Here is an 18,191-nt window from a genome sequence, read left to right on the forward strand (position 1 = left end):
CAGCTGAAAAAACAGGTTTGACAAAGTTTTATCCTCATCATCTGTTAGTCATATTCTGATTGGCAAATCTTTCCTTCAATTTGCTTTCTCTTCAAAAAATAATAACTGAACATTTCCTTTTCCAGATAATTATCCATTACTTATCTTTTAAGATTATACCCTTCCAAACAGTACATGATGATGCATTTAGACATCATTCCTAAAAAAACTAAATTAAAATAAAACATTTAATTAGCAGTCCAATGTATAAAGTACTTTGAATTGGAATATGGGGAAATCCATATCATCATCTTTATGGGCTTGGAAAGCAACAGACCCATTAATTAATGGGAGAGTGGCAGAAAATTAAAAATCAGATGGACTGTTGTTGCCTGTAACCCATCACAAGGGTACAAAGTAGCCCCTCACAATGTTGATTATACATCATACAGATTCTGTATTTCTTGACCAGGCAAATGACAAATCCCTCTTTTAGTATCAAGCAGAGTCTCAATGGAATTTACAAAAGCCTAAGTTTGAAACACCTGAGAAAGGTTCTTTTCTTTGACCACTCAAGTAACTTTGAGACTGTAAGCAAAAACACTGGAGAAGATTCTAAGGTAGTTCCATCACAACATCCACAAGGACTGTGTGCTCAAATTACTAATTGTGTAATCACAAAAATAATCCAGCTGGTGTCATGCCATTTTGTAGAATCATGCTATAAATACACGTTCTCAATGGCATTCAGAACATGATATGTTCCTGAACAAAATCAGTCCAAGACAAAAGTTAGTACCCATTTATTTCAATGTAGCAACATTTGCCTAGGGATAGCTATGTCATTTCAGCCATCCAAATTTAATCCACATCACACATTCAGAGCCCTTAGGAGAACACCTATCAAAACTTCTCTGAATCCACACTTCTACATATAGCTGTTTTTACTGACATACATATGGCTAAGTTTTATTCCCAGTCTTCAATATCAGCACACAAACAGGCTGATGGCGCGACAACAGAGACCTGAAATCCTCCTGGAGTGTTCACATGGAGATTCTTCTGCAAGTCCATTTCCCCAGGAGTTTGCACCATTCTAATCTGAACTGACAGAGTCCTCCCCCCAGTCACGCAATCCCATATCCAGAAAGGCAATTATTCTTATTGCACTTAGCTCAAACTGTAAATAAAATCACAGCTTAAGTACCGACTGCATGCTTAAAGCAGTGAGAACCCTTGTTCTAAGCACCTGTGAAACAGAAATTTTGAGTACCAATCCTCCCCCTCCATAACTGCTCTTCAAAAACACATTTCAGACATAAAAGTTATGGCTTATTACAGGAATAGCTCTATAGTTTCTACAAAGCCATTTCAAAGCAGTGCTTGATCTGCCTCATAAACACTATGCCAGAGGTTTTCCCTATTACTGAGCATGAAATCTTTACTATGAAGGGCAAATCTTCTCTGCAAGGCAAATCTCTCTAGAAAATGAACAAGAAAGAAACAAGAAAAAAATCTGCTTTATGGCTACGTATGCCATATATGTAGAGCATAATTAATAAAAGCTGCTATACATGTAATGCATTATTAATAAAAGCTTTCAATTATAAAAGACAAAACTAGGTACCTCTTCATGGTTACAAGCATTAATTACACTTGACTTCAAAGGAAATAGCATCATAGTAGCATTTCCAAAACATCTTTTTCAAACTGTTTCAAGAAAGGTAACAGGTTGAGATTTAGAAGAGAAACTGGACATTCAGTATTTGCCAAAATGTATGTTTCTACAGAAATAAAATTATCTTGATACTTTTGTTTCAGAAGTAGTTCTGAAAATAGTCTATAATCTGCAAGCACACTTGGACATTTTGCCCCTTAATATTTATATAACTACCATGTAACATCAAGCTATGATATGGAAATGCCTTTTCTCTGTGAAGCTCTGACCTCAATTTCAACCTCTGAAGACAGACAAACTTGACATACTGGTAGAGTTTCACATTTATGCAGATTTGATTATGTCCTTGTCTCCTTGATTTAAATTTACAGAACATACTGGGTAACCAGCTGAACATCAATCAAATCCAATGAAAACCAAATTTACTGTTTCCTTCTCCCTACCAAGGAGAACACAGGAAAATAATGGAATACAAAAAGAAGAGTGTAACTAGAATTAAGGCAAATATTCCGAGTGTTGCAGCTTAATACCAAATATTGAGTACTTTCTTGTGGGCTACACAGCAGGAGTTCATAGCTCCGAACAGTCAAAAATGCGCATGTCCAGAAAAGGGCAAATTTCCAGTCCTCCTCTAGCAGTGGTTCCTCCAATGCAAAGATAAAAACCCAGGGGGAATCCCTCAAGAAATTTGCTGTAGTTGATTTTGTCAGCTGAGGTGCCCTTGTATCAACTATTGCTGCATTTCCATTATCTCCCTGTACCCAACAGAAATTATTTTACTCCTTTTAAACATTTAAATTCATGCTGCAGTTTTGTTTGGATGGGTTTTGTTCTGTTTTCGTTTGGGTGGGTGGGGGCAGATGCATAAGAGGGACGTCATTTGAGACAGCAAAAATTAAGCATTTACAGATCATGTGCTTAATTTTCCTTGACCAGGGATTTGTTATAACAAATCCCTCCTTAAGTATCAAACACTCAAAGGCAAGTTGCAAAAGCCTACATTCAAAACACCTGAGGAAGATGCTTTCCTTTGACCACTCTCAGTAACTTTGAGACTCTACCGAGACATACTAAGGCAGCTTCCACCACAAAATGATTCATAGGAACTACAGTTGCATTTTGGATTAATTTTGTCACAAAAATAATCCATCTGATTTCACACAGTGTTGTAGAATCACACTATATACTCAGACATTCATAGTACAGCACATTTTTTTGAAAAATTAGGCTGAGAAAAATGTTTGATCTTTACAAACCATTTGTTCTTAAGTCTCAAGAACAATTACTTTAAGCTTTGTGAGACATGCAAGTAATTTACTGATCCTGAAAAAAAAATTGAATTGACAGAGGAGATACCAGTATGTAGTGAATTTTAAGTTCATCATTATACACTTTTAATGCCTCATTCTATATATTTTTCTGCATTTTTAAGAATGCAAATCTGATTTTCACCATATAGAAATTACTCTGTGTTTATAATCTTCCATCTCAGAAGCTTTACAAAGAATGAGAATGTCCCACTCTGCATTAAAAGTGGGAAAGTTGTTTTGTAAAAGCTCAGAGGAACAGCTAGACTCAAGCTCTATCACATTCACATCAAGTCACCCAAAATACACAGGTCAGGTATGATGAGAAATTTTAATAGTTCTTGCATTGTCCTAAAACACATGGAGGGGTTAAAACAAAACAAACAAAACAAACCCAAAAAATAAACAAAAAAAACAAAACCAAACCAAAAGCAGAAATCTATGGAGAATATGGATCACCTTCCTAAAAAGATTATTAGAAAGAATGCAAGTGGATGTTGTGGCTATTGTCTAAACTAGCTTGAGGGAGAACGCCTTGGTGTCACAATTTCATCTGGTTTTGTCCTACTTAGCATATCGCATTTATGTGCATTTCTAATTCAGTAGAAAGACTGCCAGAATTACCAGTTGATAACAATTTATATTAAATTAATGCAGTCATTCTGACTTCCAAATGATGAAACAGCTGAAGTGCTGTCAATGTGTGGCTTTCTGCAGGGATTCAGATCAATATTGTCACAGTGCCAAGACTAGTACTACTTTTCTACACCTACCTAAAAATAGTTGCCATGCTTCACAGAAAACCTGACTTTTATTAGCAACTTTCCACATCTGCTAGCCCCTCATTTTATCTAGGATGACCAAATATTCCAGTCTGTTGTGAAATAAGCAAGCAGTAAGCTAATAGTCCTCCTGGTTTTTAAGAACATTGATATTCCCTGTACTAAAAGGTCTGGTGTTAGTTGCTCAAAATTAATTCTATGAAGCTATGAAGAATTAAGAAGGAAAGAACAATTTGAATAGGACTAACCCTATAAGACAGAAAAATTAGAGTACAAGCATGCATTGAATAAAATACTTGAGAATTTTTAAAATAATACAAAAAATGGTGGTTAACAGCTTAACAGCTGTCAAGTGCAACTAAGAAGCTGCCCAGTAGAAGAATCTGCAGAGCAGATGGTATAATTTCTGAGATTTCCCCTGTGCAATTACAGTACTGATGCTGCTTTGCAGATTCCATGTCTGCTGAGTTTAGACTGCTAAAGGTATCTCATTGGGAATGTCAAAATGGACCACAAATAAAACCTCCATGCCTGGAATTCGGTAAGTGGAAAATATTAATTTGTAGAATAAGAGAATCATTAAGAATAAAAAACATCTCCAAGACTGAGTCCAGCCTCTGTCCTAATACCTCCATATAGTCAATTAAACCATAGCTCTAAGGGCTACAGTAGTTTCCTGAACACCTCCATGGATGGTGACTCTGCCATCTCCCTGGAAAGCCCATTCCAATGCTTAACAACCCTTTCAGTGAATGAATTTTACCATTTGTCCAACCTGAAGCTCCCCTGGTGCAGTTTATAAACATTTGGTTAGTTGTTTTTCAGTCTAATCTATCTTAAATTTAGAACATGAGAGAAATCCATTTTCTTGAACTGACTTAAGATACTGCATCTTCTCTGATGGAATATTAATGTGAAGCAGAACATGTCACTGAGTCACAATCATTCCACCTTGCTACACCATCCACAGCCTCATTCACGGACGTTTACTCCTCCTTGTAGCAACAGATACATCCTAAGACCTTTGCAAAGCAAATCCAAACTGATTCTACACAGAAGCATACTGCAATCATGCACAGTCTATCCATATTTTTATTCCGCCTCACATTTTTGTTTTCAAGGTTGCTTTGTTTGGGTTCAGAACATGTAGGCAAGAATTGGGAAGGAACAGAAGGCAATGTGCAGGGGAAGAAAGAGTGCACGAACAAGCCTTCATGTAAAGGACAAAAAGTTGCAACACCACAGGAATATAGTTCTTCCCTTTGTGAGGCTGAGTGCTCCCTCCGCCTCCCCAGAACCCGATCCAGAAAACCTACTATCATTACACACACGTAAATATACACATGAAGTACCGTGTACTTCCTCATGTGGGAAAGGCCAGCAACTGTGCCTTCTTGATGCATCTATCATTGTAACTATCACTGTGAAGCAGTAAGGCATCAGACAATTAAGTTGTAATTGAAAACAGGGCTCAAACCAATCATCTTTCCAAACATGCTGTGCCTGTCCCTACACACTCCCCCTTACGTGCCTTGTCATCTTCCTTTCACAAACATCTGATGCATCTCTGCCCTGCCACCCGTGGCACACACGTACTGTGTCACATCCCCACATGCTCTCCCCACAGAGCAAACCACAGCTGCTCTTCCTCCTCCGCTGCAGCCCTCGTCACACATGTGCTCCGTGTCCTGCCATGCCCGCATACAGGTGAAACAAACCCTGTGCCCACCACACTCACCCCACAAATCTATTATAAATGCATCTGTGCCCACACATCACAACATCACAGCCATGCATGCTCACACACCCAAGCCACTGCTGCTCTGTACACACAAAATACATTACCCTGTATCTGCTACGTACATACAGGACGACGGATAATCCTTGCCACACCCATAGCATACATGCCTTTAAAAATATCCACAGATTATGCCACACCCAATATTCACTATACGTGCACACAGGAACAAGCCCGTACCAGACAGCAGCAGGCAGACACAGCCACATACACACGATGCCATGTCACGGCCCTGCACACAATGTCACACATCTCTGCTACAACACAAACACACCATACCCGAAGCCCAAATCACAGCAGATACACACAGAGCCACAGCACTACGCTCATTGTGTGTCTGCTATCTGCACACATCCCAGGCCACACCCTGCCTCACGGCACATGCATAAGGATACAGCACAGCGCCCAAACCCAGCATCCCGTGCATCCACACGGTGACACCCCATCCCTGCCCTGCGCACCGACACACGCCCTGGCTTTTCCTCTCGACTTTATACGGGGGACGGCACGCCTGCATCATTCCCCAGCCGCCCTACACACCCATATAAACACACCATCCCGCCTGTGTTATCCAGGCGGACAACACACCTGACTCGCGTCACACGCCAGGCAGAGCCCTGCCATGGCCGCTCCGGGAGGAGGCGGCAAGGCGCCCGTCACACCTCAGCACAAGCAGGCAGGCATGTGCTACAGCGGGGGACAGCGCGGCCCCACCTGCAGACAGACAGACAGCGGGACAGACAGACACTCTCCTTTCCCTTCGCCTACAGCGCGGGTGGGCGCAGCCCCGCGCCGTGTCGGGCCGCGCGCCCGGCCCCGCATCCGCGTCCGCGCTCCCCCGCCCGCCACCCTCGCCTCGGGCTGAGCCGCCCGGCCCCGGGGCCGCTCCGCACGGCCCGGCCGGCACTCGCTACCCTCCCCGGGCCCCGGGCGGCCGGGCCAGCCCGCTGCGGCCGGGCGGCGGGGCCGTGCGGCGGGCTCCTCACCATGGCAGAGGCGCGGCGGCGGCGATCCCGGTTGTCCCGGCGACGAGGAGCCCCGAGGAGGGCGCCAGGTGCCCCCGCCGCCGCCGCTGCCGCCGGAGCCGGGGCGGGGCCGCCGCGCGCCCGCGTGACCGGCACCGCCCCTGCGCCGTGGGGCCGGCCCGCCCCGCGCCGCCTCCCGGGGGAAGGCGCTGGGCCCCGGCGGGAGCGGCCCTGACGGCGGGCGGGGGGCCGGGGCGGCTGCCCGCCCTGCCGGGGCTCTGGCGGCCGGGTGCTGCCAGCGCAGGTGTGGCTGCGCCCTGCGCCTCCTGTCTGCAGCCTGGCGTTGGATTTGTACTGGGTGCAGTGACCTCCTGGAGACACACTGGAGACGTAGAATCATGGAATCGCCAGGGCTGGCTAGGACCTTAAGGATCATCAGGTCCAGCCATCAACCCAGCGCTACCACTGGAACCCCTAGACCGCTAAACCACATCAGCGAGAGCCAGATCCAGACACCTCTTAGACACCTCCAGGGATGGGGACTCCACCACCTCCCTGTGCAGCCTGTTCCAATGCCTGACCACACTGACAGTCATCTTTTATTTTCTAGTATCTAGTCTAAATCTCCCTGGTCTCAGCTTTAGGCCATGACATCTGGTTGTCTCCCTGCAAGGAGGTAGAAGAGGCCAGCTCCCACCTGGGTACAGCCTCCCCTCAGGTAGTTGTGGAGAGCGATGTAAAGCTCGGCCCGAGATGCCGCCGTGGCCACCGCGGGGGCTGCAACTTGCAACCACGGCTGTAGATGACCGGGGGACCATAACATCCTAAATCGCTACGGAAAAATCCACAAAAGCCGGTCTGTCAGCCAGCCAAGAGTTTTCAGGCAATGCGTGCTGTCATAAGAGCACGGCTTGCTTTTGCAAACACTCTCTGCGTAAAAACACTGTCAAAGCCAAATACAACATTGTTAGTAGCGCACTTACGGGTCACATCTGTTCAGCAGTCACAATACCCCATGCAAAAGTGAGGAGATGGGAAAAATCGTGAGGGAAAAATTGCCCCAGCAGGTATTGTTTTCTGTTGATTCAGTCCTTCAGGTTTCTGAGAATCATAAGTGGTCGTTGCAGAGGAACAGGAGTTTGCTACTTGGAACGGGCTGTGTTCATTCCTTTAAGGAATGAAACATTCTGGTTTGATTAACAGTAAAAAATAGTTTCTTATGAAAGTGTCCTTTCTCAGAACCCGCACGGAAATAGTTGGTACATGCACATATCATTTGTTGGCACACCTTTGAATCTGCTGTCTTCTACTCTCCAGATTTTGGAGAATGACCTGGTTGATACAGCTGATCTGGTTTGTATAGTAGGGAAGAAAGCCTCAGAAATGTGAAATATGTGTAAACAATTTAGGCATGTTCAGAAGGCCCAGATTAGCAGTTTCTAAATTATATTGGTTCACATTTAGAAAAAGGAAAATATTACTACCCCCTGATACTTTTTAAAAAAAATTTATTTTGTATGGCAAATGTCTGGACTGTACTGTAAGGATAGTGACAAATTTCCCTATCACTACAGTAAAAATAAAGAAATCTAGGGAATTAGAATCAGTTATAGTTGCAGAACCTGAAGGAAAAAAAAATCTTATTTTGCAAAAAGAAGGGGCATTACTGAGGAATCCAGTGTAATTATCTAAATTTGGATGTGTTTTTGCAAGAGACGTAAGACAGGAGGCAAATGTGTGAGCAGGCTCTCCATTGCCTAATATCACTTCTCATTTGATTGAAAGCTGTCAGAAGGAGCAAATTGTTGCAAAATAGATTTAAATCAATATTTTATGTATAAAAATATTATAGGAAAAAAGATTTCTTTTTTCATCCCACAAGAAGGAAAAGACAGCCATACATTTGCCACCTATGTATATACTTAGGATGTGAGAGACAGAAATCCGGTCTTTTGGGTCTGGACCAACTAGTGGTGTTATAGCACCACACTGCTGACTTTTTTTACTCCATTTTGTCCATATTGTGGTATCACCTGAAAATTAAAAAAAAAAATTAATCAGAAAACCCCTGCAAGTGGAAAAAGTCCATCAGCTGGGACAACCACAATCTCATACCTAGAAAGTAATTTTTATAAGAGTTTCAAATTTAAGAGTAAATTTATTTCCATTACCTAACTATCTAGGAGATCCCCAATGCAACACCTGGGCAGAGGCACCCAAGCAGAGACACAGACACTGTTAAACTCGATCCATGCTAGAGGATCACTTGGCTGCTGCTCACTCAGGCTCATCAAAAGTTATTCCCAGCTGCAACAGCAATTTACAGTCATCTTTGATGGTTTTCTGCATTTAACCCATTCCTCCCAACACTGACAAAATGGCACGGTGCATCCTCAGCCACCTAGATGGTGAGAAGTGTGTCACTTGCTGCCAGGCAGGGCAACCATTCAGAGGGGCCTTTGCAAGCTGCAAAAATGTAACCTCAAGTGCTGGTGGGAATCTCAGGACACTAAACAAAGGCAAATCCAAATCCTGCATCTATGATGAGGTATCCCTCTGCAAGAGCACAGGCTGGGGCAGTTCTGTCCATCTCTGGTGAGCAATGAGCTGGACATGAGTCAGAAATGAGCTCTGCATTAAAAAATTGCATTAGCAAGGGAGTAGCTTGGAGGCTGAGAGAAGTGATTGTATCCATCCATTCAACACCCATGAGACTGTGTCTGAAGTGCTGTGAGCAGGTCCGGGTCCTCATCATCAGAGAGATGTTGACAGAATGGCAGAATCAGGTGTAAGAGCACTACAGTGTTTGAGGGCTGCAGACTATGCCAAGCAAGGGGAGACCTAGTGCTCATTTAATCTAGACAAGACATCCCGGTAGGATCTAATTGCAAGCTTCTACTACCTAAAATGGGGGTTGCAGAGAAGATGAAGCCAGACTGTCCTTGAAGATGTCTTGTGAAACACTAAGAAATAATGTTCACATGTTGCAAAAAGGAAATTCCAACTGGATATAAGAGGGTTTGTGGCAATAAGAGTGGCTGTGCGCTAGAACAGGGATCACAGAGACAGTGGTTGTTGTTGGAGATCTTCAGCATGTGGCTGGAAAAGGACATGAGTAACCTGCACTTTCTTACAGGACTTACAGGAAGCCTTCTGAATGTCAGATTGTCAACCAGACAGTATTTTCAGGCACAGATAGATGATGTGTGAAAGCTTTGTGTTTAAGACATTTCCATAATACCCATTTTTCCTAGATTTGATAGGCCAAGCGTGGTCCTTTTGTGTTCTCATTATTCTAGAAAAATTCAAAGTGGTGTTTTTAGACTCAGTTTTGTGTTAGTGAATCTTTGCAGCAGAAAATTACTTCATGCAAAAAAAGAACAAAAATTCAACCAAATTCTTTGAACTTTAGTACAGTGACTCAAATAATAATAATAATGAGTTGCCAAAGTTTGACAGTTGTCATCTGTGTGAGAGACTTTGATAAGCCATGGCATCAGTCCTGTAAATGTCTGTGTGATTGGTTACCCTTACCTACTGATATAGTTCAGTAAGACAAAACCAGAGGGCTGCTATGGAGGTTCCCCCATATCCAGCTCCAGAATTTTCTCACTATGTACTTCTTCTAACATGGTATATTCAAATTGCATTTCAGAGCACACTTTCATTTGCCATGCAGAAGGATCTCTGCTTGAATGTTTTTAATTTAATTTCCAGTTTAAGTAAGAGGTGTTGAAATTTCTATCACATTTGCCCTTAGAAAATATTTGTTTCGGAGAACTAGTCTGATAAAAGTTTAGAAAGGTAACCTGGGTTCCAGAGAAGGGAATACGTTTAGCTGCTGTTGCATATGTCTATCAACAGTACAGAGGGTACAGACATTTGGTAGCAGTGTGACCATGTATGGTTTCCCCAGTAGCCTAGCGTAGCTGGCTTGGAGCTATGTTTAAATAAATGAAGTGAAATTAGAGGTATAAAAAGTCATTGTTTTAAGATTTGTGTGGTTGCAAATAAAAATAATACTTAGGTTCACAAGCAGAGTGGTATTTTATTGCATATCCTAATGTTCTGTCTATGTCATAATAAATACCAATAAAACTGACTGTTTAATACTCCTTTGAATTAGTTCCCATTTGTTGTAGTCATGTGATTATATTAGGGTGGCAGGAGCAGTGATGGAATGGGACACCCTTTGCAAAGTACAATAAAACCCTTTGTTTATACACTGTGCTGCAGTGCTTTTTGGGTTTTTTATCTTTTTAATTTAAAGACATTTATAAGCCACTCACTAAAGGATACAAATGTGAACTCTTAAAGATGCTTTGCTTTCTTTCTTGACTTTGTATTTTGGAGGAACACATGTATATTTATTTGCATAAAAGTACTAGAAAAAAAAAAATCTCAGCTTGTTGCACTCAAATTATTCATAAAATTTAGCAGACCTAACATTCGAATTTAGGTTATGTGTGTCATGGCTTCCAACAATTCAGCTGTTTGAAAATTATGTTTGATAAACCCATTCTAGGCTGTAAATTGTATCTTGGAATTTTCCAATCATGTTAGTTTGCAACTGTGAAATAAAAGCCTTTTAATATGGTTGGTTAACTAAACTAAAATGTCTGTTTTCTCTTGGGAGGTAGATACCTGAATGGAGTTTTATTGGATAAAAGCAAAGGAGAAGAAAAATGCTAGACTTTTAAACGAAGAATGAAAATTATTGTGGTCAAATGCCTAGGCAGGGTATCTATTTTCTCTAAACTTTGAAAACATTCTGTTGCTTTAACAGAAGAGATATTTCATGCCTCTAGCATTTCTATTATCGTATATTTCTTATTTGAGATTTCTTAACTTTGAAGAACGTGCTCGGTTCTTTGAAAAATCAAACATTGTGAAACCCTGGACTCCTTGGATTAGACTTGAATGCAGAGAGGTCCTTCTCATCTGGCTCACCAGTAAAAGGTTGGAGCACAGCAAAGAGCGCAGATGAAGAGGAAGAAAAGATACCTAGTTTATATAGTCATTGCTCCTTTTGGTAATGAGGCTTTCCCAAATTACCAGTTTGAACTTCATGCCTGAGGTTTTTCTTTTCTTGGCATTCAGTTGTTTCAATGCACAGTTTTGGACACAGCTGAGTTTTAAGCATCTAAATTAGCTGCTTAGGCTAGAAGAACATACTGTCTTTATAATGACCTCTGAAAAGTAAAGAATCCATGTGCTCCCCATTGACTGTATAGGGAGGCTGGAATTACATACCTCAAGATGCAAACACAAATATATGTACAAAGTGAAGCATAAATATTAATGCTGTCAGGATGTTTAGTGTATAGGGTAATGGACCCCTGGGTGGGACCGTTGTATACAGAAACAGTAGGAATCATAAATGGGATGCCCATTTAGATGTCCATATAGAAATGATGGATAGGGTAAGATTTTTTGAGTTTTTTTCTTTTCATGGGTTTTCAGAAGAGTACATTTCCACTGAAAATTTCAGTGTATTTCTGTCATTGGCACTGTTAGTTCTCAAATTATCTGATGGAGCATTTTGTTCCCAAATTCCCAGGAATAGTTTTTGTTTCTGTTCTAAATCAAGATAAACTGCAGCATGGCCCAGTGTGACCCCTGTTCAATGTCATACAGCTGGGCAGAGGCAGGGTTAGAACTGGAAGGATGGCATTACTAAACATGGTGTGTACACTTCTAGTGTGAAACATGACCTGCTTGAAAGTCTTCCCAAAATTAAATGAACATTTGCAACCTCATCTCCAGCCCTCCAGACTCCCATTACTAGGTAAAGTACTTGTACTTTGATTTCGCAGGGACTATCAATGGCAGCAAGCACTACTTTGGATAGCAAGTGTTTGCAGATGGATCCCTAAATTGCCTTCTGTGGAATAAAAATGAGAACAAGGGTTTTGAGGGAGGTTGAAACAACTGCTAAACCTATTACTAATGGTTGATTGGAAATGTTGTAACATATCCAAAAAAGTGTGCAATAATGTAGAAGAACATGCAAAATCAAGGCCAAGACCATATTTCTAAATAATTTCCATAATTTCTACATTTTTATGTAGGAAATATCTCTTAAATATTGGATACATAAGAGGTAGAAATAGCTTTCAGTTTGATTTACATGAAATGGTGACAAAATCCTAACAGCAATGCTGCAACTATCTGTTGTAATAAGCACATTAATGAAAGAATAATAAATTGTGAAGGGTGAATCACACTTCATATTGAATATGTTATTTAGACAATACAGGGATCTATACAGTATATATTTTTGTGTCCCTTTACTGCCAGAAAAATAAGGGCACACCAAAATAATACAAAATGTATCAGTTTTCTTTCCTCAACAGTCACAGAATTAAATTAATCTGCATTCTAATTCTACTGGCATTTATGAAGATAGTTCAGGAATTCATATTCTGCAATTCATTTTTTTTCTTTTGGTTGTACTTTATTTGGAAAATAGAAAAGTATGGTGCTGTTTTAGTTTTCTGGAGGACAAGCGCTTTGCAGGAATAGAGATTTTCCAGAATAACATCAAGTAACAGCCACAGTGTACCTCATATAGAGAAAACATTTCAGAGATACAGAGTGGAAAAATTAATTGCTCTGGGGAAAAAGATCCCTATTTCAATAAGTTCATTGAAAAAATGGCAGACATCAGTGGGTCAAGGCTTGGCATGATTTAAGATTTCCTTGGAAGTCCATGAACATTTTACATGCAGCGCTAAGTGATAGAAAAGCATTTACTCATGCGTGGAGGGATCCTGATCCCTTCAACAATTGCTGTTGGTCCCATCTGACATAGGTGTGATGTCCCATGACTCCATGGGAGGAGGCAAACAGTTCCCTCAGTTGTTCCTTGTAGCATCTGAACATCACCTGCCTCTAGAGAAAATGTGACATCTGCAGACAACACAGATGTTGGGTGTCATTCAACTACAATGTCCCCTTTCTTATGCCAATTAGTGTGTTATTTAAGGTCACTTGCTGGAGCGTGCCTTACCTCCTGTGTTGTTCATCTGTAGGATTATTGCAAAGTCTGTGCATTTGTTGCATCTGTTGCGTAGGTTTTCTGCAGCAGACTGATTGACCTTACATGCTTCCACTTCCTGCCAGTCACAGTCGGGCTAAAAAGGAAGTCAGGAAGCAGCCAGAAAATGAGCAGGCTTGGGATCTCTGAAACTGTGGGGAGAAGAGTCAGAGTTTGAAGGAGACTGAGGATGGATGAAAACCAGATGTTTTACAGAGGAGTGGTGGCAGCGGGGTGAAGCAATAGCAGATTTCAGACAGAAATAGTTATCATTGGTAAAAGTGTGAGTTTGATGCTAGGAGATTAATAGCAATAATGTATAGTGTGACTTTGTGTAGTGCAATCTTCTGTTCTGAGAAAAAGTATCAATCCTAAAGTGGCAGTGAACAAGGTCGTCTTATGCAAAAGAAGGTAGAAAAAAAACTTTTTACATACCAATTAAATTACTTGGCTTGGAAACACTTATTTTATAACATTCTGCAGCGTTATTATTTCTTCCTGATGTTTTCCCTCTGATTTTATGTGGTTGAACTGGAATTATCCATGGTCATCCTTCTGCTGTATTCCTGGCATTTACAGACTACAGCAGCAGAACAGGGTTGAGGTGTGGATTAGGGAGATAGGATGTTGGAAGAAAGAAAATCAAATGGAAACGCCAGAAATCTCTACATTTCCCAAGAGTCAGCTCTACAGAGGTTATTAATTGGGAAGAAAGGCATGGTTTTGGACTAGCCTTAAAATTTTTCGGAGTGCAACCCAGCATTCTTCTGAGTGCAGAATGTCAGACAGGGTAAAATCAACACATAGGAGGTAACTAAAGTGTCCTTTTCCAGCAGCTGTTTTTCTGAACAGCACACATAATGATTTAGTATTACAGAATCACAGAGTAATTCAGCTTGGAGGGGATCTCAGGCGGTCATCCTGTCTGACTTGCTGCTCAGAGTAGGATTGGCTCTAAGATCAGAGCAGGTGGCTCAGAAATTTAGCCAGTTTGGTCTTTAAAACCTCCAATGACGGAGATGACACAGTCTTTCTAGGTAATATATTCCACTCCCTGATTACCCTAATCAAGAAAAAGGATTTCCTAATATCTGGTGAAAGCCTGCTTTTATCTTGTAACTGCTGTCTCTTGTGCTTCCATCCTGTTCCACTGTGTGAAGAGCCTGTCTCTACCTCCTCAACAGCCTCACAAGAAGTATTTGTAGTCTTCTATTAGTTCCAAATTATGCTATCCTCCAGGCTTAACAAGTTGTGATCCCTAAGCCTTTTCCCACAGGACAAGCACTCCAACCCTCTCTAACAATTTTGGTGGCTTTTCCTTGAGCTTACTCCAATTTATCTTGTACTGGGAATTGAAAACTTTATGCAGTACTCCAGATCTGGTCCAATAAGTGCTGAGCAGAGGGAGATAATAACTTCTCTGAAATTACTGGATGTGTTCCTGTTAATACAGCCCCTGATGCAGTTGGCCTTCTTTGTTGATTTGCCTTGCTGACCACCAGGACAAGAGAGCTGTGACCCATATGAGAGGATGTTACTTTGTTCTGGCTTTACTTCTCAAACCTACCTCTTTTGCTTGCACAGTCCTGGAGCCTGAAGGTTCCAGCTGTCCTGCAGATGGTTGAATCAAAAGGTGTTTCTTCTCAGAAAATGAAAGAATAGTCTAGGGCTGCAGATATTGCCAGATGAGCTGCAGCCTTTGTGTAATGGACATCACAGAAGTACGTGTTGCATGTGCTAGCTCTACACACACAGTGTCTGTGTTCCCCCTTTGTAATGAATGGAGACAGACAGGGTCCTTGTTCAGTAAGGCAGGAGTGAGGCACTGACTGTCTTAATTTTTCTTAGCAACCCCTTTGCTCCCACCATTTGATTTTCCTCAGCTGATCAAAAGTCTGAGAATCTTAATTTCACACCCTTGTTGCAAATCTGATATTGCTAACAAACAAACATCAGTTCCACTTTCCTTATCAATTTTTTAATTTTGCGGACATATTTATTTTTCTTTGCTTGTCTTTTTACCCTTTTCGGATGAAAATGACACTTGGCAGCAAGAATGGCCAAGCTACAGAAATGAGCTAGGAAATAATACTGAGAGGCAAGGCGTTTGCGTAAGCATATTTGTAGAGAACTAGGCTTTGGGTGGGTGGAATGTGCCTATTGCAAATGTTCTGTGGTAGAATTTACTGGAGCATAACATGGAGGATTTGAAAGACACAGATAAGCCAAACCAGTGTATGTGTTTGTACTGTTTAGAGTGACAATTACAACACAGGGTGGTAAACCAACCTCATTTCAAAAGGAACCAATTCTCCAGACACCATGTAGATCAGCAGGAAGTGAAGCCTATGCTCAGAAAAAGGCCAGAAGTGAAACTAGTTCATTTTGATGGACTACCCAGCACTGCACTGGGGTCATGACAGGAGTGAGCAAAGGAAAAGCTGGAAGTCAATGTACTTAAAGATCAGAGAAAGAAGAGCAGAGCAATTGCCTTTAGATCCCATGGTAAAATTTTTCACCTACCAAAAATGTATTTCTCAGTAATATTACATTGAAAACAGTGAGGTATTGTGGTGACAATATCCTTTATTAAAAGTTATTTCCTGTCAAAACCAAGGTGTTGTCTGATAATTTTATAGTAACCAAAGAATGAATCAGCTCTTGTGTAGCACTTAGCCTACTCAGATACCAGAATACATCATACTTCAGCTCACACTAGGTGTGGTCACAGGTAGATGTAGCTGTAATATTTTTTCATTGACTTTCACCAATTTAGGAGCACATGACTTGGCATTCACAGTAGTTGTTTAATTAAAATGTTATTAAAACTACTCTCATTTGGTATGCCACAACTTTACACCATGCATTCAATTCTCAGAGGTGCTATTAAATTTAACAGTTATTATTTTCCCTGTAGTTAGAAGTAATACAGACAGTCCAAACATCTGCTACAAATTATACATTAAATTACCTAAACCTGTCATTCAAATAACTCTTTCAACTTCTACAAACCAAACAGTTGTATCCAGTCTGTGTCCAGTTTGAGGACAGGTGTACTTGCCCATAAGATTGCATGTACAGCAGCTATGCATGGACATTTAGGCTGAAGTTTTAAAACAGGAAAAATTACAAAGATATTGAGACCTCTGAAGTTTGGAAATCAGTAGTAGGTAACTGAGTAGGTGCTGACTTATGAGTCAACCTTCTGACTCCTCCTGCTCATTGTTAGAAAATGGTTTGTTGCTGGTGTTTCCATAGACATGATTTGTAGTCAGTTCCAAAGTGTAGCAGAACCTACATGCACACAAAGAGAGTTTATTTTACAATGATAAACAAAGTTTATTTTACAATGATAAACAAAAAAACAGCTACTTCAGACTGGTGATTATATTGCACTGCAAGTCTAGGAAGATAAAACATTGACTTCCTAGCACCACTATTTTCTTTCAGAACCACCAATTTCTTTCTTGCTTTCGCACTTTCTAATCTCAAACTTGTTTTTTTTTTAAATGGCACAGCATTTAATGCTTTTCATCCAGAATAATGCCAAAGTGCCATACAGACCCAGCATTGTATTAGAAAAGCTTCACAACAAATGCATGTTTCTGTATTAGCACTCTCTAGAAAAAGGACCCTGCATACGTGACAGAAAGTATGTCAAGAAGAGGAGAGCATGTATATTCATGTGTGATATAAAGTGTTATATCAAGAGTGAAGATTAATGTACAACCTCCAATGCTGTCTGTATTCACTTTCCTTTTAATGGTTCAAGTGTGTTAAAGACATGTTAGTTAAGGTTTCATGATTTGTAGGATATTCCTGGCTTCTCTAAATCAAGGGAGAAAATGAAGTACATAAAATGTACTATTAAAAAAAAAGAGAAAATTGTCATTTTGAATTTAATCTCACCATATAAATTGGGTTTTCATTTGCCTTTTTCTTCTTTTGTTTTTTTTGACAATAGATGTCTACAACTCTCCTTTTTCTGTAAAGGGCAAAGAAGCACAGATTTTATGATGATTGTTTTGTAAGCGAAATTAGAATTGAATACTTTTTGTTTTGTATTTAGTGTCCAAAACATTGTTGTAAGGTGTACAGCAATTTTAAAAGGATATGATATTACAAACCATATGATATTACAAAACATGATATTACATATAGCTAAGGCTTGCATTTTTTGAGTGTTACCTATATTTCCCCATAATTACTCATAAACCTTGCTGTTGGTAAGTCCTCTGGGATATAAACAAGCTGAACTTTGCAGCTCTTTATTGTCTCTAGAGGGGATTTAATAAAAATCTTGAATAAAAGCCTCTCAATTTCAGGGAATTTCAGTTCTAACTTTGACCCTAGTGTTTCAGCAAGGTCTAAACCAGGCTGAATATCTATCTCCATAGTTACAGTATTACAAATGCAGCTCTATGCCCTTGTCATGACGTGAGACTCTCTCCTTTGCTTGTATTTGAGATCTCCAAACTTTTCATAGAAAATCTACTTTGGAAGGAACCCCTGAACAGACCAACCTTGCCAAAACTGTGGGGACCTAAATATGTAGCACCTCTGCAACTTCAATTTCACCACACAACAAGAAATGGCACACACTGTGTCTTGGTATACTCTTTGAAAGTATTTCGGAGAGTATA

At 40.7% G+C, this 18,191-nt stretch overlaps 1 protein-coding gene across 2 annotated transcripts in view; it reads right to left on the reverse strand.

Moving 5' to 3' along the window:
- The window catches only part of FBXL2 (F-box and leucine rich repeat protein 2), a 50,802-nt gene extending 44,109 nt beyond the window's left edge, over positions 1 to 6,693 (reverse strand). The window contains exon 1 of one of the 2 annotated variants that reach the window (XM_064419343.1): positions 6,531 to 6,693. In XM_064419343.1, the coding sequence (XP_064275413.1) occupies positions 6,531 to 6,533 (3 nt within the window). In that variant the 5' untranslated portion in view covers positions 6,534 to 6,693. Of the gene's footprint in view, positions 1 to 6,132; positions 6,184 to 6,530 lie in introns of those variants that run through there. The other variant, XM_064419341.1, reaches the window with a different exon arrangement.
- Between the last annotated feature and the right edge of the window lie 11,498 nt (positions 6,694 to 18,191).

This window comes from Passer domesticus, chromosome 1 (assembly GCF_036417665.1).
Source record: "Passer domesticus isolate bPasDom1 chromosome 1, bPasDom1.hap1, whole genome shotgun sequence".
NCBI lineage: Eukaryota > Metazoa > Chordata > Aves > Passeriformes > Passeridae > Passer > Passer domesticus.